This window comes from Xenopus tropicalis, chromosome 6 (assembly GCF_000004195.4).
Source record: "Xenopus tropicalis strain Nigerian chromosome 6, UCB_Xtro_10.0, whole genome shotgun sequence".
NCBI lineage: Eukaryota > Metazoa > Chordata > Amphibia > Anura > Pipidae > Xenopus > Xenopus tropicalis.
In genome coordinates, this window is record NC_030682.2 from 71,528,946 (window position 1) to 71,548,615 (window position 19,670).

A 19,670-nucleotide genomic window follows, 5' to 3' on the forward strand; every position below is an offset into this window, starting at 1 on the left:
AGGAAACTTTTAGAAGAGCCCCACAGCATCTAACAAGACACATTGGCTATGTTAGGTTTGTGCACAGTCCAACAAAGGTCTTTAGGTTTTGCTTTTTGGACAGTTTTTAATCCATGTACATTGTATTAAAACTGCAATTTGTTCAACTGATAAACACAGGTAGAAAAAAAAAAAATATCATTACCAGACCCGAATAAGAAGCTGCGTTGAGCATTTACAATGTGCGAAGGAAGCCATAATATTACCTGATGAACAAACCAAAGAAATGATGCAAGAAATTAAAAATGAAATAGAAATGGAATAGTGGAATAGTAATGGAAAAAAAAGCTCAAACTTTTTTTTATTTGATTTGGTTTGTGGAAATATTTGTATGTCAATTCCTATTGACATTGTTATCTGGTAGAAATCATGAAAATCATCTCTTTGTAAAAGTAAATGTTAACATTTTTGTGTGCAATTAATAAAAAAAAAAAAAAAAAAAGTCCTTTTGCTTGTTAAAAAAAAAAAAAAAAAAAAAAACCACACACCACACAAAACTACAGATAATCTGAGAAATAAAAAATGCTATAAAAAGTTACTTGCTTTTTCTTTCAGGTTTATTTACTGTATTATCATCATGAACCTAGCAGAACAACACTCTTTTTTGATATATAACATACCGTATATACTCAAGTATAAGCCGATCCGAATATAAGCCGAGGTACCTAATTTTACCTAAGAAAACTGGAAAAACTTATTGACTCGAGTATAAGCCTAGGGTGGGAAATGCAGCAGCTACTGCTAAGTTTCATCAAAATAAATACCAATAAAATTACATTAAAGAGCCGTGGCCAAGATGGTGACTTGAGTAGACGTGCCTCACAGAGCTCCTCGACGGCCAGATTATCCTGAGCGCCATAAAACATAAAGACACCCATCTAAACCCAGAAAACTAAGGCAAGAGAGATGGGGAAGCACACCCAGAGAGGGAAAGCAGACCAGTCGCAGAAACTGGATAAATTCCTGCATCCCTCCCAGTCAGAACCAGACCATGCAAATGACGAAGGCCCTGGGCCTGCATCGCCTAACTCCCCTGCCATACAGTCAGAGTCTCGGAGCCAACAAACGCAGAATTACTGGAAGCAATCAATAACACTCACTCCAGTACAATTGCGCAACTGGAATCAATCAAAATAGACATCGCTGCTACAGCAGGACCTACAAACCCTGAGAGAACGAACCACAGAAGCAGAGGCGCGTATCTCAACGCTTGAGGACGCAACCACGCCACTCCCGGGGCAAATTAATATGCTACAGCAACAAATAACGACCCTCACTGCACGAGCAGAAGACCTAGAAAACCGCAACAGACGGAATAACCTGAGATTGGTAGGCCTGCCGGAAGGCAGTGAGGGAAAGGCACCTGAAACCTTTGTGGAAGCATGGTTAAAACAGACACTGGGGGAAGGCACCTTCTCCAATATATTTATTATTGAGAGAGCACATTGCATACCTACAAGGGCATTGCCACCAGGAGCTCCACCGAGGACACTCATAATGCGGTTCCTTAACTACAGAGACCGCGATGCTGCGATGATAGCAGCCAGGAAAAAAGGGCAACTTACATATAATGGAGCAAATATTTCCATGTACCCGGACTACTCACAAGCGATACAGAAGCTGAGAGCAACATACCAGGGAGTAAAACAAAGGCTGAGAGCGGAGGGCATTATCTACTCAATGCTGTACCCGGCTAAGCTCTGAATAGCGCATGATGATCTAACACAATTCTTCACTACAGCGGAGGAAGCAGACCAATGGCTTGACAAGCAAAGATTTCCACGACGCAACGGAGATGCTCCCCGCAGGGAAGCCGAACCAACTGAACCTACACGGCTGACCTGAAGCTGAAATTACCGACCTACTGATGAGAAGCAACATCCGAACACAGCAAACGCACCCTCAACTACTCACCCCATGAACTGCGGATTTAAACTACACTACGCTTGCTGGCCGGGCACCTGCAGAAGGACAAACGACACAGTGCTCTATGGCAGCAGCACCTTCGAACCCCAGAAACCGGCAACCCATAAGAGAGCAAGTAAAAGAGACCTTCCGAACTGAAAACCAGAAGCGAACTGCACTTGGTGAAGTATAAAAGGGCAACAAAACCCTAACCTTGTCATAACTCTCCTGCCACTCGCAGAAATAACAAAAAAGGGAGTCTATATGGCTATAACTTGATAAAAGGCCAACGAGAGGCCATCTTGGTAACTAACATGTACCTCAAAATAAATTACTGTTACGGGTATAGGCCCACCCAAGTTTGGGGGGTGGGCAGGGAGGAGGGAAGCTAAAGTTGGGAATGTTAACAATTGTTATTTGTTTGTACATAATTTTATGTTTATATAAGCAGTCACCGAAATCCATGAGAAAGAGCAGGTACAACGCACAACACAGAACAGCTAGTAACCAAAAATGACAGGGATCACCATATTATCAAGGGGCTTGAACTCAAAGTTTAAGAGGGCACTAATACTCAACCAAATTCACAAAGAACCGATGTTATATTATTACAAGAAACGCATTTAACGGGACAAAAGCTATTAGCACTCAAAAGGCACGTCTATCATGCCCCCTATTCAACATACTCCAGGGGAGTCTCTATTTTAATAAGAAAGAGTGTGCCATTTGAACTACTAACTGTACAGACAGACTTTTATGGAAGGTTTATCATCCTACACTGCAAGATACAAAACCAGCCACTTATCCTAGTAAATGTATATATCCCCCCCCCCCCCCCCCCCCCCCCCCCCGTTCTCTATTACTATACTGGAGCAAATTGCACAAAAGGTAATGACCCTACCCACAGACCCCCTTGGCTTCATAGGTGACTTTAACTGCACAGTAAACCCCCCAATGGATAGACAGACAGGAATAGACTCGGCGTCGACACACTTACAGGGATGGATGACAGCCTTAGCACTTGACCTCTGGCGTAGCAAACACCCGACTGACCAACAATATACTTGCCACTCGACATCTCAAACGACAAACTTTGCACAGTTGCTCCAGGACATCCAAATTCTACCTAGAGTACACTCCGACCACTCTCCCTTACTAATTAAACTATCATGGGGCCCTAGTACCCATTATAGACTATGGAGATTATCTCCACTATGGTTAAAAAATGACACAGTAGCAGAACAATGCACAGCCAACTATGATACTGGGGCATTAACAAAGACTCAACAGCTGCGAATATAGTATGGGATGCCTCAAAAGCAGTAGCACGTGGATCTTTGATTAGTACTATAAAGGGAGTCAAGGAAACCCATAAAGAGGAGATGAAACAGAAAGAACAAATCTATCAAGAAGCACAAGCAGAATTTATAATCAATAGATCAGAACAAACACACTCTAGATTAGTAGCAGCTCAAAGGGAACTTGACCTACAACATGTGACATTAACTAGGAAAAAACTCCTATACCAAAACCAAAAAACATTTGAAACCAGAGATAAAAATGGCAAAGCACTAGCTTATTTTTCCAAAATATCAGAAGCCACAACAGTAGTATCAGCTATTAAAGGAACACAGAGAAACCTAGCCACAGACCCACAAGAAATAGCCAGCATATTTGCAGCACATTTCAAAGAAATATACACACAAAAAAAACGCAGCAACACAAAATAGTATGAAGGAATACCTAGACAACCTCCCTAACCCAAAGCTAACCAGACAGCAGAGACAGTCTATGGAATCCCCTATCACTCCACAAGAAATCGAAGCAGTTATTAGCAGACTACCAACTAACAAAACTCCTGGACCAGACGGCTTGCCGGCAGCCTGGTACAAGCTATTAGGGAAACAAGTCACCCCCCCATTAACAAAAATATTCAACGAAGCACTAGATACTCACTCTCTCCCAGATACATTCTATGATGCAATTATAACCCTAATCCAAACAGGGCAAGGACCCAATAAACTGCGACTCCTACCGCCCAATCTCATTAATTAATACAGACGCAAAAATCTTGGCAAAAGTGCTAGCCAACAGACTCCTCAAAGTTCCCGGAACTGATACACATTGACCAAAGTGGATTTATGCCACACAAAACAACATCCATAAACCTAAGAAGGGTATCCACGCATATACAGAATGCAAAGCGGAGGCGGGGGGGGGGGACTTCTGGCATCCCTCGACATAACCAAAGCTTTTGACACGGTTAATTGGGACTTCCTCTGGGCAATACTGGTAAAATTTGGGTTTGGCCCTAACTATATTACATGGATTCAACTACTATACAATAAGCCCAATGCTCGGATCCGGGTAAACACTACACTATCAGACAAAATAAAACTGCATAACGGAACTAGACAGAGATGCCCGATGTCCCCCCTGCTCTTTGCGCTGGTTATCGAACTGCTGGCCATTGCAATTCGTATGGATCCAGCAATCAGAGGTTTACAAGTGGGGCAAATCGAGGAAAAAATAGCGTTATATTGCGGATGACCTAATTCTGTTTTTGGCAGACCACGATAATTTGCTCACACAAGCGCTCAAAATCCTAGATACATACAGCAATTATAGTGGTCTCAAAATAAACAGACAAAAATGCCATCTCCTCGTATTATCAGGGCCACAACATGAAGGCACGCTACAAGGCCTGCAATGGGTCCGGCAGTTCAGATACCTAGGTATTGAGGTCACTAGAGACTTATCCAAATACCAAGACACAAACCTAGAACCAGTCCTGAATAAGTTAAAAAAAAGATGCTGTTCACTGGGTTAAACTACCTCTAACAGTCTGGGGGAGAATCAATCTCTTCAAAATTATTTATCTTCCTAAACTTATGTATCCACTACACAATTCTCTGGTACATATAGCAAACAAGTTCTTTAACCAAGTGAACAAGGTATTACGTTCCTTCATATGGGCCAACAAAGCCCCGAGAGTGGGATGGTATACACTTATAGCACCATACCAGCTAGGAGGGCTAGCATTTCCCAACATGCAGTTATATTATATGGCAAGCCAACTAACTTACTTGCACAATTGGTTTAACCCAGACCCACTCCCACAACCCACTCACAGCACTACATGGGAACATAATTGGCTCACTGGAAGCATTCCGCAATGCGCCATATAGAAAAAAGAGCGACATCACTACCCTTCCAGAAGTACTTACTGCCCCAATGATAGCCTGGGCCAAACTGGGGAAGCAGAATAGGGTAAATACAAAGGGTCACTCACTGCAAATGCCGCTGTGGAACAATGCCAACTTACAGCACTTCAAGAAACTGACTGATTTTCACTATTGGCCAGTCAATGGGGTGAAATGGCTCTCACGTGGTAATTGATGGTAAATTTGCACAATTTAATGCACTCAAAGGAAAGCTGGAAAAGCCAAACTTACAATTCTTTAGATATTTACAATTAAGGCATGCTTTTAGAGCACAATTTGGGTCGCCATGGGAAATTAGGCTATGGGACCCGGGAGGGAAGAAACTCCTGTCCTAATTATACAAGGCTATACTGAAAATAACACCCACACCATTTGATAAAGCCAAAGAGAAATGGGACAAAATACTCCCGCAGCTAAGTGAGGAACAATGGGAAGAAGCAACAGACCATATATTAGACAGTGTAGGACTCATGTACAATGAGGGGCCTTGACGTGGCACGTGAGCTTACATATTTTGGCCAAAGTGTGGTACTAACACCTCATTTTTTGTAAAAATTATTTTTAAAGGCAAACTAAGCGCTGGCAAACTTTCTCTTTGTGTATAATTAATGGCTTTTTATCGTTTCTAGCAGCTGGTCAACTCCAGATTGTGGGTTAGACCGAGCGCTGGCACAATAGTGTGTTTCTAGCAGCTGGTCAACTCCAGATTGTGGGTTAGACCGAGCGCTGGCACAATAGTGTGTTTCTAGCAGCTGGTCAACGCTACAGCGTGGGTTAGACCGAGCACTGGCGATTTCTTTCTGTGTTTTGAGACCATATATATGACTTCCTCATAGCCACCAGGGATAGAATACAATTCAAATTCTACCACCAAGTATATATCACCCCAGCCAGACTCAAAGTTATGGGTAGATCACCAAATGCAGAATGCCCCAAATGTCATAATGCCAATGCAGGATTTATACATATGGTGTGGGATTGTACCCACATAGCTAACTATTGGTCTGGAATCATGCAATACCTGGATGAGCAACTGGTCCTACCTAGAGTCAAGACCCCAGAAGTATGTCTCCTAGGCATAATAGATGAACTGGTCCCACAAAACCATGTTAGAAACCTAATGAGGGCAACCCTGTTCTATGCAAAAAAATTACTTATTATGAAATGGATGAGTCCTATCGCACCCACAATATCAGAATGGGTGGCAATGATCAACAAGACTGTGCCACTTATAAAACTAACATCTGTTGCAAGAGGCACACCACAAAAATTTGATAGGATATGTACCCCCTGGTTGGATGCTAACCCTATGCTAAATCTGCCCGAAACACATCCTAGCTAATAAGCCCCAAAGCAAACCCAATTTTTAATAAATTGGGCAATCGCCATGCATAAGAGGCAACCGAACCCAGACCAATAGAAAGCTATGTCAATCAAATACGGCTTTACAATGACTATAATAAAAATAATTATTATTATTATTATTATTATTATTATTGAGAACAAAACTGTGTATTGTACCTTACAATGAGACTGCAACAGTTACCAGATACACTTATGTAGCTAAAGTTTGTATGTATTGTTCGTCTATAAAAATGGAAAAATAAACATCTTTAAAAAAAAAAAAAATTACATTAAATGAGGCATCAGTGGGGTATATGTTTTTAAATATTTATTTCAAATAAAAACTGTAAACTAGCTCTGTAAGTGGAGGGTCAACAAAAACAATTGTTTTATCAACAATGATACCTTAAGAGTACTCAGCAACCAAGTTAAAACACAAAAGAGTTAAAATCCTTCAAAACTATATATAGTTTATATAGAATATAAAGTGAAATGTCTAGTGCAGAATGGGACAGGTGAGGATGGTAGATGAAGATAAATTTGTGAGAGGGCCAGGGCACTGGAGGGTCTGGTTGCAGGTGGCCTAATTTGCACACAAAGGACAGAGTACAAAGGACAGAGGGTGCTAGTTTGGAGGGACCCATGGCACCCGACTCGAGTATAAGTCGAGGGTGACTTTTTGAGCACATTTTGGGTGCTGAAAAACTAGGCTTATACTCAAAAATATACAGTATTTTGCAAGTATCACATGCATGAGGATATAGCATGAGGATGTTATGAAAAGGATGTCAACATTTGATAACCATGTATATAAATGATTTTTAAATTTTCATTTCAATCTTTGGTACGAATGTTGGTCTTACAATGCAAACGTAAATAAAGTTTCTCTGTGGGTGTGTATGCATATGTTTATACGTCATAGGTCACACATGGATAGTCAGACTAAACAACCAATCGTCATGGTTCAAGAATTGTCAACGGAGCCCACACATTGTCCAAAATTCATACAAAACTTTGTTCGTACAATTATATTGACGCAGGTATGACCAGGTGAAAAAAACCAAAACATTGATTTTTGGGTTTTTGTTTTTTTAGCGGTTTTATTGCATTTCACATTGTTCTTTGTTACTTGTCTTTGCCCATGGACATTTTGTCTGCTATATATAATTTTGGGTGCCTCTGTACACCACATAGTTTAGTAAATCTATGCATATTGGGTATCGAACTGCTCAGTAGGCATTCATATTTGGAAAGTTTTATGTTGATATGAGAAACCTCGTTTCGTACAATATTTGGTGCGTGTATGGCAAGTCGACCGATATCGCAGGAGGCTGCTGATATCGGTCGACTCGCCGATCGGCCAGGTTAAAAGATTTTAATCGGGCGCCATAGAAAGCGCCTGAGCAAAATCTGCCGTCAGGGCTGAATTGGCAGAAATCCTATTGTTTCTACCTCCTTATCTGCCGTTTCAGCCCTGAAGGTTAGTGGTGGATTGTACGATCTTTCGTGCAACCGATGGTCGCACGAAAGATATCAAATCGCCATGTGTGTGGCCTAATCCCGAACTGAATCTTGAATTTGGTGCATCCCTATATTGTGTAAATACAAAACAGAAAAGAAGCAGCATAGCATTATCCTTTAAAAACAGCAAAAAAATTATCTTACCAAATAATCAAGAAAATCTCCATTGTTTTTAAATTCTTGTGCAATTAAGTCATCCTTTGTCTGTGTAAATTAGAAATTAAAAGAAATTGGTCAGTATTTCTTAATCTGAGTGGACAAAGAGCCTCCAAGTGATAAATCCCGTTTACCATATTGGTTCAGTGATTTTAAGGTATAACTTGTTTCCCCACGATTTGCCTGTTGTGAATATGCTATTGCCACTCTTTTGTACGTCTACCTACAGGCATTAGAGTTCTATGCTGCCCAAAGTATTTAACTTTCAAACATCTGACCAGCAGTCAAAGCATCATTATTGTTTATACACATATATATCCAAAGCTTTTTCTGCTTGTCATTACAAGTCATAATTCTCTTTACAATTATTTTTAAAATGATTAAGTGTCTCTATTAGGCCTCATACATATATACATGTTGAATGTATTCTTGTTACACCAAACTGTTTACAATTCAAATTATCATATTACTTGCATGAACGCAGATCCATTCTTGAAATTATTATTTGTTCCCACTTCTTTTAAACATTTTTTTTAATGCAACCTAAAGATAACTGGATGCAAACCTGCTCAGTGTTAGAAATTAAACCGTAGAGTAGACTGGGCATGAGAAAGGCTCAGGTAAAGGCAGAGGTTGTGTGTTCTCAAGCAACAGCAAATATACAATCAAGGGTTGGTAAAAGAAAAGCAGGTGAAGAACAAAGAGGGCAGCTGTAACTAAAGTCTAAATTGCACCAAAGTAAACATGCGCATATTCGTTCATATCAGTCTGACCCTTAACATATTTGTCTCTGAAAACAATGCAAATAAGAGGTATGGACCTATTATGAGAAATGCTAAGGATCTGGAATCTCCAAATAAGGGAACACCAAAACTTAAAGGGGTTCTTTCATAAAATTGTCTTCCATTCAGGGTCGGTCTTTGGGTGCAGGGCCCACCGGGGCTTCTGCCTCAGGGGCCCCTACACCCTCCGACCTCCTCCCCCGACCGCTCCTAAAAGAAACTTATCGGATCTGGGCCGCCGGGGCCCACCGGGTTTTTTCCTAGTACCCGCCGGCCCAGTCCGACGCTGCTTTCCATTCAGTAAACAATGGAAGTTAATGCAGGTTTCAAATATATTTGTATTTTCAGTTTCTATAGATTTTAAGAAAATCACCTGTAAAGATACTGCTCGTCTCAATGACAGGTCCATGTATGTCGCTGACCCCTTTTAATGCTTAACTACAGTAGTATGCTGCTATTTAACTAATGTAGTGTAAGGGCATTCCAAGCATCAAAAGCGTTCTGCGCATGCGGGTCTCTTTCGCCTGAATGTGCATTGTATTGCCATTGGCTCTTTTCTTTCACTGCAGTAGGAAGTACCGCCTCCCTTTCCCGGCACACAGGACAGTTGAACATTAATTTTGCTAAGCAGTACGATTTAGCTCACATTTCATATGGCACCGTTTTGGTCTCCCTAACCTGGGAATTAACAACAAAACTCTTCAGGCCGCTACACACAGCAGTACGCTTAGTACTCAGCAGCTTGGATCACGTGATTTTGAAAATCATGTGACCCAAGCAGCAGGCAAAAAAGATTTATATTATGGGCAGATTAGGCAGGCTGATAAAAAGGACACAATCTGAAATGAAAGCTAAATCTTTATTGCAGTCAGGTTAGGCAGGCCAACCAAATCTACACGATCTAAACTGCATTCTAAGGGTTTCTGTTATGGGCCGGCTCAGCAGAGAGGAGTCAGTGTGACAGTATGAATTAAGCAATCCAAGCTGCTCCAAAAACATGTGGAAGGGAATGAATGTGTACAAAGGGAAAAGTAAGGGCAGTGAAGCTGCAGCATCATGACGTGACCACCTTGACCCACTTAAAGGACATGGAAAGGCAAAGTCACTTGGGGGTGCCAAAATGTTAAGCACCCCCAAGTGACTTTAATCATTAAAATTTGCAGGATTAGAACTCCAAAACCACATCTTTTGCCTATCCTTACATTGCATCTTTCAGACTCTGAAAAGCGCTGAGAGGGAAGAGCTTAGTCTGCTTAAAGGACAAGGAAAGGCAAAGTCACTTGGGGGTGCCAAAATGTTAGGCTCCCCGAAGTGACTTTAATCGCTTACCTTGTACCCCGGGCTGGTGCCCCTGTTGGGAGAGAACAGCACCAGCCCGGGGTACCTGCAGCGCTTCCTTCCTGTATCGCCGCGCGCGCAGTAGAGTGAAGAGCTGAACTTTAACAGTGAAGTCGGTTTTTCACTCTACTGAGCATGCGTCTAACTCATAGGGGCACATTTACTAATCCACGAATCCGAATCACGAATGGGAAAAAATCGTATTGGAAACGAAAATTTCGTTTCGCAAATATCACGAAAATGCTTACGAAAAAAACGTATTAGTCACGATAATATCGTATTGGCGATCCAAAAGTCACGAAATTTTCTTACCAAACAATTGTAAACAGCGGTAAAACCTTTCCGATTTTTTCGTGCAAACGTCCGAAAAAGTTGTGCGCCGTACAAAAAAGTCGTGCGGGCACCCGAAAAAATCGGCGAAAATACGCTCGGAGCATTCGCATGAACGCTCGAGCGTTTGTGCTTTTGTAAATGTGCCCCATAGTCACAGCTTAACGAAGGAGGAAGCGCATCGCCCCAGGTGATCCGGGCTGGTGCTGTTTTCTCCTAACAGGGGCACTAGCCCGGGGTACAAAGTAAGCGATTAAAGTCACTAACATTTTGGCACCCCCAAGTGACTTTGCCTTTCCTTGTCCTTTAAGCAGACTAAGCTCTTCCTTCTCAGCACTTTTCAGAGTCTGAAAGATGCAATGTAAGGATAGGCAAAAGATGTGGGTTTTGGAGTTCTAATGCTGCAAATTTTACACTACAGTCAAAAGTTTATAATTAAACTACAGAGTGATATTGTAAAATTAGGTATGCAAAGGTGAACAACCCCTTTAAGGCTACTTAACAAACATTTAATCATTAGATATATCCAATAGGGTTATTTTGCCACCAATATTGATTTATCCAAGGAACTGTTAAGCACCTGTTTTATTACTGAGGAAAAGGAAATAACTGTAAAAAAATGTATTTGCTTAAAATGTACTCTATGGGAAATGGCCTTCCTATAATTCTGAACTTTCTTCTTAATGGGTTTGTGGATGTTATATCCCATACCTGTATACTGTCATGAGTATACATTATAGTCTTTAAATAAATCATTTAATAGAGCTCCTCAACTAAAATCATGTGCTAAACTCTGGGTGTTACCACTACCCACTATAAATGTTTTGCAGTAAACCTGCTGAAGCTTTTTTCCTATTTTTTGGATTTCTACAATTGTATTTGGTTGCAGCACAGAGCAACAACTAGGAGCTTTGTAAGTATTTTATATAAAGTTCACCAATCATTTTTTTTTTTTTTTTTTATTATTTTTATACAGGTTATACTAACCTCCTTTTTTCAAAAGATCATATAGATTTTTAATTGCCACATATTAGATAAGACTGCAAGATTGCTAAATAGTTTTTATTAAACTAAATAGTTTTTATTTAGCAGTTTATTATAGATATTAACTGGATTAGCATGTCCACTTTGTACATGTATGTATGTATGTATGTATATATTTATTTATAAAGCGCTACTTATGTACGCAGTGCTGTACAGTAGAATACATTAATACAAACAGGGGGTTAATTAGATTGTGCTGTTTATATCTTATCTGATGCCATTTAATGTTAGAATTGTATGCATTAATATTAGTTCAGCTGTTATGTGCTGCCACCTAGTGACCCTCTTTGGGATAGTTGTCCATATGTTAATTATACACATCATTCAAGGTTAAACCTCCCCCTAAAGTTCTCAGGAAGTGGAAGAGCATCCATCTTGAGCACACACAGGCAGCTCACAAGTAGAGGGACAGACCCTAGGATCCTTCACCTTTACACAGGCCCTGGTTACATAACCGTCTTTTTACAAAATAAACTCTTCATAAGGATAAAGCATTCAAGTTATTCAACTCACAGAGCAGTCTGAGTATTCTTTGCTGAGTCTTATGTGGAGTGTGTTAAGCTGGCTGGTTAACCTATATTACGCAAGGCACAGTATAGTGTGGAAACAGTACATAGATAATAGATAAATACAAAGTATAACAATAAATACAAATAAATACAAGATACAGTTACAGTTGCAATAAGTTAAGAGTCAAAGACACAAGAGGATGGAGGTCCCTGCCCCGTAGAGCTTACAATCTATATGGGAGGGTAACTTACAGATACAAATAGGCAAATATAAGTGCTGTAGGTCACAGTGGGTGACAGTACAATATAAGTGCCAGTTCCCAGATCAGGTGCTGGGCGAGTGCTCCAAAAGGTAGTCTGGGGGTAGTTTTAAAAAGACTGGGGGAGGATTCTCTCCGGAGAAGGATTCTCTCCGGAGGAAATCAGGGAGGGCATTCCAAATGTAAGGGGCAGCAAGGCAGAAGGGTTTAAGGCGGGAAACCGCAGTAGTAGTGGGGGGCGCAACCAAACGATTGCTCTGTGAGGTACATATAAATCCAAACCATACAGCCAAAAATTCCCTACAGCAGGCATAAGCCTAAAGTTTTATTTATAAAAAAAAAAACTGTAGGAAAATGCGTATAAGAACAAAAATTACTTTTTGTACAGATATTTTTAAGAATGGAATGTAAATGTTGCAGTGATTCTGTCATTTTTATGAATAACTTTTTATTTCTATATTACACTGTTTACATTGCAAATAACTCATTGTACCATTTCAAATTTTATTCTGAAACCAAGAAATTTATTTTTTTTAGCTATAATATTGGTGTGTAGGCAGTCAACTCTGTGTATTGCCCCTAAGTCTAAACTTTCAGAAGGAGCCAGCACTACACAATAGAACTGCTTTCAGATAAGCTATTGTTTCCTCTACTCACTGTACTTTGAATAGGACCCAAGTTATGTAATAGCAAGACAGGGTTTCTCCTGCTTAGGTGCTATTCTCATGTCTACCTACTAGGTTGGGCATGTGAGCATGTTTAGCAATATGTTTTTGGACTTGTTCTGAACTCTGCAAAGCAGAAATCTTCTCCAGCCCTCAGGAAACCTTTTTTTTTTGGAAGGGTAAGGGGGGTCTGTCTCTCACTGTATTTAAAAGAGAAAGAAAGGTAAAAACTAAGTAAGCTTTATCAAAAAGGTCTATGTAAATACAGCCATAAGCACTCACAGAAATGCTGCACTGACTTCTCTGTAAAAAGATTAGTTGAGCTTGTTTACCCACTTGCTAAAATTCGGGATAGTGCCAGCCTCATGGAGGCACTATCAGTTTAGGCAATTGGTGTCAGGTATCTGCTATTTTGCTACCTTCCCATTGTTCTGCTGCTGGGGTGAGTAAAGGGGTGACATCGCTACAACTTGCAGATCAGCAGTAAAGAATGAGTATTTCAAAATTATATATAAAAAATCTGTTTGCTTGTCTTTATGTAAAGCCATATTTAAAGCCATTTGCTATAGAAATTACCAGAGACAGCAATGGGAAGAGTGTGGAATCCCTTTGGGTAGAAATTTCAGCAGGGCTGAAGGTTAAAAAAAAAATTAACCTAGCGCACTCAACATTAGCCTCCCTTACCCAATGGTAACCGCCTTAAAGGACAAGTTCCACTTCCCATGGACTACAAACAAAATGACCTATTTAGGCATCTCTCTGACAGCTAACTACAAAGACTGGGCTGCCATCAATTACCATGCTATTATCCAGGATTTCAGAACCAATATCAGTGCATGGACTAAAATGCCTTTGTCATGGCTCGGCAGAGTTAACACTCTTAAAATGAATATCTTGCCAAGACTTCTCTACATCTTCCAAACGCTTCCTCTAAAACCACCTGACTTTTTCTCCATTCTAAACAAACTAACCCGCAAATTCATTTGGAACAATAAACAACCACGCATCAAACAAACTATTCTCCACCGCCCTATAACAGAAGGAGGCTTGGGCTTACCAAATTTCCAGCTATACCACCAGGCTAGCGTGCTACAACGCATTATAGACTGGACCTTCCACGAACACCACAAAGCATGGCCATCAATTGAACAAACATTTGTCACACAACCTTTACGGCTGCTCCCATGGCTGAAGCCTAAACACCGAGAAGGTCCCTGGAATAAACATCCATTATTATCTTATGCATTGGACACCTGGGACTCACTAAAACACAAACTCAAACTAGAGGCAGACTACTCTTTACTAACCCCGCTGACACATAATCCCGCTTTCCGACCCGGGTTACAAAAAGGCTACTTCACCAATTGGAGCCAGGATACAATATCACAAGTTTTTCACTTATGTCCTAAAGCCTCCCTACCCCGATGGGAACAAATCCAGAGGACATTCGCTTTGCCAAGTTCGGAACAGTTCAAATACCAACAAAGTTTTATATCACCTATTCTGAAAGGCATCACGGATGATCAAATCTATACAAGCTTTGAAAATATATGCCGCCAAAAGATACCTCCCTCCCGCAGTATTTCCTCCATATATCAAATTTTACTCTCCCAAACGATCTCCTTTGTTCCAAAATTACCACACTTTACAAAATGGGAAAAAGACCTAAATAAACAATTCTCGGAACAAGAACTAGAAGAAATCACATTAAAATCATTTACCGGACAAAGGAGTTGCAGGATACTGGAAAACAATTACAAAATCATCACAAGATGGTACAACACACCAACGAAACTGAGCAAAATGTTCCCAGGAACATCAGACATCTGCTGGCGGTGCGGACTAACATCAGGCACCTTAATACACATATTCTGGTCCTGTTCTGCAATACAAGAATTCTGGACTGCAATACTCCAAATATGCAACGATAAACTCCAATTGGAAATAGACAAAAACCCGGCTACAGTTCTCCTGCATTTCAACGTCCAATCCGTCTCATCATACAAAAAATCTCTCACACAATATGCACTCAATGCGGCCAAACTGTTAATTCCCCGCAAATGGAAATCTACAACTCTGCCTACCATTGCGGAATGGACCCAAGAAATGGAGGACATCCGCAAATTTGAGGAAACACATACGGACTCATATAAAGCCAAACAAACTCGTTGGGCTACTTGGAGACCTTGGCGAGCCTTCTTGGAAACGAAAATATCAAACCCAACAAATCATCCAAATTAACAACTAATGGAGTGTTTGCTCTGCTGACCGAGTCAAAGGCAATAGGAGTAATAAATGGCAGCATATAGACTCCTTAGGCCTGGGTAATGGAAGCTAGTACAAGAGATGGACCCACGACTACTCTACATCTGACGCCCCTTCTGTCTGATACCCCCTTTTCCCCCTCCCTTCCCCGGTTACCTTAACTCAATCCAACAGCTATAAGCAATACACAACAACGGACAGTCTCTTCCCTAATACAATTTTATGCTTTAAGTATTATGTATAATAGATAGCATTGTCAAACCACTTTCTGTGATATTCACTATGCTTTTTCTCATTATCCTTGAACCAATGCTCGCATATGTCTATTGCTTGTTTGGATTGTACATAAAACCCAATAAAAATTTCAAAAATTAAAAAAAAAAAAAAAAATTAACATTGGTGTATGTTATAAACCACCCCGTATAAGTGAGGAGGATGAGTCCCAGCTACTATTGCTAATGGAGGAGGCCTCACAACTAGGTCAAGTTTTTATTATGGGGGACTTTAATTATCCAGTAATAGGGTGGCCAAGTCATAAAAAGCTAGCAGGTTTGTAAATATGCATATTTTTTATTTCAGGCAGTTCAAGAATCTACTAGTAATGATTCGCTTTTGGACCTGGTGATATCTAATAATACTGGACTCATCTCTAATATTTGTGTGGGTAAGCATTTAGGGAATAGTGATCATAACATGGTCTCTTTTGAGATAGTGATGCAGAGACAACTCTAAGGGATTAACTAAAACACAAAATTTTAAGTGTGCAGACTTTGCCAGCATAAAAGCATCACTGCAATGTATCAACACGGGGTTAAACACAGAAGGAAAATGTAATATCTTTAAAATATTGCTTAACTAGTATATAGGTCAGTATATTCCACTTGTAAGCAAGGAAAGACATTGCAAAGCCAAACCTTTACTAGATATAGAAGGATTGTTCTTAAAAAAGTTGTGTTTCAGACTGATTTATTGAGAAATTCCCCCAAAACCCCACTAGTCCCTCCCATCTGTTCCACTTCCTCCTGGCTGAATTCTCTGGATGTGCAGGGGAGCCGGCAGCTCCCAGTACACTGCACTGTAGGATAGGAACCAATCAGCAGCCAGGCTGACCTGATAAGGAACTGATGCTTGTCTTTGCTTGTGTGACCGCAGGGCAGTGATTGGCGATCCCCCTCTTACTGTGCTTCTGGCAAGGACCGTTAGGACACGCCCACCCTTTATTTCAAACACGGACAGAAAACTGATAGGATGTATAGGCATGCTAAAATAGAGATGGAAAGGGGTATTGCAGTAAGGAGTAAAAGGAATCCAAAATTATTTTTAAAATATGTAAATAAAAAAAAATTAAGAAGGGGTGTGTCATGATATAGGCCTGTAAGGGTTAATCAAGCAGGCCAAGGTATCCCAAAATCTTCCCTAATGTGACAGAAACAGATATACAACAGGCCTCTGGTCACTAGGGTCTGGAACCAGCCATGTGTAAAGGCCTCACAACCTGGACAGCCCCAGCTCTAATCCCTGGATGATAAGAGCCATGCCATGTGGGGGAGTGAAAGCCCACGTGGGGGTGACTTAGAGTTCACATTGGGACCCATCATAGGTGATGTGGAGGTCACACCATAACCCAAACTCACAAACATTTATTGTCCCAGAACCCATACCATTTATACTAGAGGTACCAAAACCTGAGTATATGTTTAATTTACTATAGCCTTTTATACAAGTCCAAACATGACTGGCTTTTGGCACTCGGTTTGTCAGATAGGAATATCTGGGCAGGGGCAGGTCACACAGTAGTGGTGTTTGGTCTGTATGGGATCATTTAGAATTGATGCATTTAATTTCATCTTTCTATTATGTTCCCACAAGGAGTTATGGACATTTGTATCATTGGTCCAGTCCATACACTCAGTCCATACACAGGAGGCCATAAAACTCACACTGTGTCTTGCTAACGGTGACACCTCTTGCATTCCTGAGGGAGGGGAGAGTGTCCAGTTACCTGATCCCCTGCAAACTGGGATAAATAGTCAGCTCTTCTGACTATACTTTGAATATTCTGTGGAGGACCAATTTCTATTTAAAGTTTATCCTGTGGTTTCCCCTTGCCTCCAGGAGTAGAAGGACTTTGCTTGGTATAGTATATAGGACTTCTATATTTTTCCCTTTTATTTTACAAAACTGTTTGTACTTATTTTATTGTATGTCCTTTTTGTAACATCTTGTTTTAAATTTGCACTGTTATACCTTTTTATTAAATATAAACTTTAATAAGTTGTCCTTGATGCTCTAAAACGTACCTAACCTCCGAGTGTGTAACTGTGTTGTGTGCCTTAGCCCTCGGCATGCTGTGTGCTGATTAACCCTTTGACTGCTGGTAAGAAGAGTGTGTGTGTCAGTTCCTCACATTAACCCTTTCCCTACTGGCATCTCTCATCGCCAGTGAAAGAAGTATGAGAGTGGTGGCAGCAAGTTGTGTATGAGTTTGTGAGTGTTGGTTGGTCTTTGGGGTGCTGTGACGCTAGTCTGACCTGTGTGTCAGGTGTGTGAGACTGAGCAGGGGACCCTCTAGACAGCCACGCCTAAAGTCACGTGCGTCTGAAGTGGCGTAATCGTGGTAGGGTGGTACAATTATTATCACAGGAGGGTCACTTTGTGTCACGATCGGTAGCCCAAAACCCGGAACAATTGCCAAGGTCCCAGTCACAGCTCACAATTTGGCCTTTAACAGCTACCTTTTGCTTCGGGTGGAGCCCTCCGCTACTCGGGTGCTGCCAGGTCTTCAAGGAGACCTAAACCCTCGGGCGATAAAAGCCCCCTTAACTATCATTGCCTTGACCTCCCTCACCTCTCCCTTATTGCATAGTTCACAAGTATACCTGGCCAACATCTTCTTTGCAACTAAAGACACTTCGGATCTCACCGCTGACACAGACCCTGAGACTGAAGTGTCTTCAGTTGCAAAGATGTCGGCCAGATACGCTGGTGGGTAAGCAAGGGAACCAGATCATTTCAAAAGGACTGAAGGAGTTTACTAGAATCAGGATCTAGAAGAGAAGTCAAACAGGAAACGGGTCAGTTCAGGCGGAGTTCACTCGGAGTCAGGATACAGACAAGGATCGAAACCAAATACACAGAATAGCAGCACACCCAGGAATTTTACTAAAAAGACCTATAACGGGCAATGACTGAGTGCAGAGCAGAGGGATATATGGGCAGGTTGATTGTACCATAAGGGTACCATAGCAGGGAACCAGGACCGTAGCTGTCTGCTCAAATAGGGCAGTGGTAAAAGATGCTGCACAGCAACCTGCAGGTCACTGGTTCATTTCCAGGCATTAAGTTACACTTTGTTGGTGAGAACAGTGAAACAGCAGAAATACTGAACTCTTATTTTTCATTGGTCTATGCAACTCAGGAGCCAGCTAATCAAGGCTTCCATTTTTATAGACCCAATTCTAGTAATATAACTACTGATGCATGGGTCAATCAGGAGGAAATTCAAAAGGGACTTGAACATGTAAAGGTAAACAAAGGTCCAGGACCGGATGGTATTCATCCCAAGGTATTAACCCTTTCACTGCCAGCGGTTTTGGTCAAAGCGGAACTTCTACCAGACAGTTTTTGAACATTTTGCACTGTTTCACTTTAGGGGCCTTTCCTTGGGCGGACTTTTAGTTTACCCAGGAAAACAATATATTTTTTTTTTCAGGACAACCTAAGCTTTCAAAATATGGTAGAATTTTGGTGTAATTCCAATTCTCTAACAAGATATAGGCTTCTAAATATCTAAGAAAATTTAAAAAAATCACATTTTCCATAATATAAACACACATAACAGAAACAAAAATTATTTTATGCACAAAAATACAACTGATTTGGAAAGTCCCATGTCTCCTGAACGTGCCAATACCAAATATATATAGTTTTATGAAGATTTCTCACTTGTATAGGTTAAAAACTCCCAGCAGTACACTACCAAATTTCCAAAGCACTGCTTCAGAAAGCTGCATACTTTAGATTTCAAGGCCAAAAATTCCACTAACAGAAGGTTTATCCCAGAAAATTACACATTTCTGGAAAGAACAGATTCTGGGGAATCCAGAATAGGCACAACTGTCTGTCTACTCCAAAATTTGTGAAATTTTTAAAAAAATCACTTCAAAGCTTCCAGTCTATACTATCTTATCTCCTATAGGTCATAAAGTAACCAAATAAAACAACCTAAATATGAAGGCCAGGGGTCCAATGAACAGTTTGATACACAATATGTATAGGTTTACCTAAG

At 40.7% G+C, this 19,670-nt stretch overlaps 1 protein-coding gene across 4 annotated transcripts in view; it reads right to left on the bottom strand.

The window, feature by feature from the left end:
- The window catches only part of LOC101732754, a 32,432-nt gene extending 22,926 nt beyond the window's left edge, over positions 1-9,506 (bottom strand). The window contains exons 1-2 of one of the 4 annotated variants that reach the window (XM_012965442.3): positions 9,345-9,503; positions 8,178-8,237 (exon numbers count right to left, since the gene is read on the bottom strand). In XM_012965442.3, coding sequence (XP_012820896.1) covers positions 8,178-8,237; positions 9,345-9,380 — 96 coding nt within the window. In that variant the 5' untranslated portion in view covers positions 9,381-9,503. Of the gene's footprint in view, positions 1-184; positions 246-8,177; positions 8,238-9,344 lie in introns of those variants that run through there. The other 3 variants (XM_004915319.4, XM_012965445.3, XM_012965444.3) reach the window with 3 other exon arrangements.
- Positions 9,507-19,670: the final 10,164 nt, after the last annotated feature.